The 2,720-nt window shown below is 45.6% G+C and overlaps 1 protein-coding gene across 1 annotated transcript in view; it reads left to right on the forward strand.

Annotated features, from left to right (window-relative positions):
- Window positions 1–313: 313 nt before the first annotated feature.
- The window catches only part of SIM1 (single-minded family bHLH transcription factor 1), a 51,726-nt gene continuing 49,319 nt past the window's right edge, over window positions 314–2,720 (forward strand). Inside the window, exon 1 of the mRNA XM_009998052.1 lies at window positions 314–488. Within this exon, the coding sequence (XP_009996354.1) occupies window positions 314–488 (175 nt within the window). The remainder of the gene's footprint in view (window positions 489–2,720) is intronic.

The raw sequence follows: 2,720 nt of genomic DNA on the forward strand, positions 1-2,720 counted from the left end.
CCCCCCTGCAGTTCTTTGGTGTCTCTGAGCTGCATTGGATAAATGCCTTTCTCATCCGATTGACTCCGATTTTCAGAGGTTTTGTTTTTTTTAAAATTTTTATTATTATTTTGCTTGTTTGTTTAAGAGCACCTCTCTGGTCTTCAATACTTGTTTGCATTTTACGCAACTGAACAGTTTCTCAGAGTAATGGCCGCGCTCAGAATCACTGCCTGATGCTCCGGAGACATGAATTGCAGCTGAAAGTTTCCCTTCCACCTTTGGATGAATCTCGGGAGTTTAAATTGTAGGAAGGAAGGGGGAAAAAAACACGATGAAAGAGAAGTCCAAAAATGCTGCCCGGACTAGACGGGAGAAAGAAAATAGTGAATTTTATGAACTGGCGAAATTACTACCCTTGCCCTCTGCTATCACCTCCCAGCTGGACAAAGCATCCATAATCAGACTCACCACCAGCTATTTAAAAATGAGGGTGGTTTTCCCAGAAGGTAGGTGGGAATGCCTATTCTTCTCTATTTCCGTTCTGATCCAGGCGTCGCTTGTCGCTTTTAATTTAGAATAATAATAATAATATTAAAAGTAAATGGCGTGGGATGGTGTGCTTGGAGACACGGTGCTCTCCGCTGTCACTTTGCTTTCCCTTCAGTTTCTTACGACAGGTTTGGTTGGGAATTTAGGGTGCTTTTGTCAACGCTTGGAGGCACTGAAATCTGGTGCCCGTTCTGCTAAAGCAAACACGGGTTTTCTTTTCCCCCAGTCTCCCAGTAAGATGTGCATCCCCCGCCAAGCACGTGCGTGGCGATAGAGGGGACGATTTACCCCTACTCAGAGTCATGCTACGAGGGGAGTTAATATATGGGTAAATATTTACATAAGTCTATGCAAAGTCCTAAAGCCTTAGTTCAAGCATCGAGCAAAGGTGCGCTGTACAGGTACAGCACGCGCGTGCGGGCGAGCTCACACGCAGGCAGCCTAAATAAATAAACCAAGCACACCGAATCGCATCACGAATGTGATATCCTCGCCCTGAGGACCATTAAGGCACTTTGAGGGTGTTAATCGACCTCGGAAATTTTTAACAGGCGTTTTGGACTGAGATACATTCAACACACATCCCTCCCCCTGCCCACCCAACGCTTCAAGCCCCAGCATCCCAGTTCGGGCCTGGTTGTCCTCCAGTCAGGCAACAGTCAACTTCAGGTTGACTTCCATTGGCAGCAGCAGCGGGCTCCCCTGTCTAGCAAAAGCAGGCTTGAACACCCTGCAGTCTGTCTTGCTTTTAAAAAGAATTAGGATTTAAAGCGACCGTCTTGGGTCTTCTAGCCCGGCTGCCAAGAAAAACAAGCAGCACAGAAAGTTAAGAGAGTCGGAATAAAGTTCTTCTGTGTTCTTACTCTGTTGTTTATACAAGATGTAAAAAAAGAAAAAAAAAAAAAAAAAAAAAAAAAAAAAAAATCCAACACACACAAAACCACCCCACGAATCTTTTATTTAGATCAACTCGACTGAGAGAGAGTCTGCATGAAACAAAAACGTACGGAGCTTTTGTTTTTCCCCGGACCTAACAACAAAATTCGCTGCATCTTTTGTTGAAAAGTGTAGGGACATAAGAAACACCTTAATAGAGATGAGTCCCTCTGTGTTCTGTGTAACTGTACCTCGAGTCGGTCGGTCTGTCCGCTGTGATTTACAAATCAAGAGTGGGTATACGGCCTGGGTTTGGTTTGGTTTTGGCGTTTTGGGTTTGTTGTTTTTTTCTTTGGGGATTTTATTTTTATTGTTTGTCTGGTTTGGATTTTTTTGAGGGGGAGGGATGGGTTTTGATTTGGATTTTTGGTTGTGTTTTTGTTTGTTTGTTGGGGATTTTGTTTTGTTCTACCCGATTAAGTCTGTGAACTGCTGATCCTAATTCTATTTTTTAAGAAATAAATATGCAATGGGACAGCGATTTGGACTGGGGCAGGTCGACCCCCCCGCGGTTCCATATGAATACCTACAGTTCACAGCAGTCATTTCCAACCTAGTGCATCTTGCAACAGTTTCTTTAAACGATCTGCCGTATCTCCGAATCACTCCAAACTAGAGAAGGGATAAATGAAACCTGTAACACCTAAAACCTTTAAAAACATAAAGGTTTCATCCAGCCACTTTCGCCTTCTGTGTGATCTGCCACCTTGAAGATCATTATGCAAGGCAGTTTCAAAGGAGACCGAGTTGTCTTTTATACTGTCAGCGCATACTTTATAAAAATAAGGCTATTGCAAACTCTGATGCCCATGACGTTCCTAAAAGGATTATTAGCAATGATTTGTCAACTCCTGCGGTCTCAGTAGGCTACCTTTCTGCGTGATTTCCAGCAGGTCTCGTCAATTACTGGTGCCTATGTAGCGGGTTGTTTGATCAGAACAAGCATATGGTGTTGCTTGTAGGCTGTGAGTAATCACGGGAAGAGAAGAATAGCTGATCCCCGTCCCTCGGTGGCAGCGCAGGATGTTTGAATGCCCTGGGGAACCGTGTGGCGAAGTGCGCCGGGGCCAGGGCCGCTGCCGGCCGCGGGAGATGCTAATTTGAGCGCGGAGACAGAGGGGGAGACTAAGCGGGGCTTTGGAGGCAGACCGAGCCTTCCCGGCCTAATTAAAGGCAAACTGCAAATTAAAAAGAAAGGCAGCGAGCGGGCACGAAAGGGCTCGCCCCTTCGAGGCGCGTTGCCACGGGAGGCC

Source organism: Chaetura pelagica, unplaced genomic scaffold, assembly GCF_000747805.2.
Source record: "Chaetura pelagica isolate M959 unplaced genomic scaffold, ChaPel_1.0 scaffold165, whole genome shotgun sequence".
Classification (NCBI taxonomy): Eukaryota; Metazoa; Chordata; class Aves; order Apodiformes; family Apodidae; genus Chaetura; species Chaetura pelagica.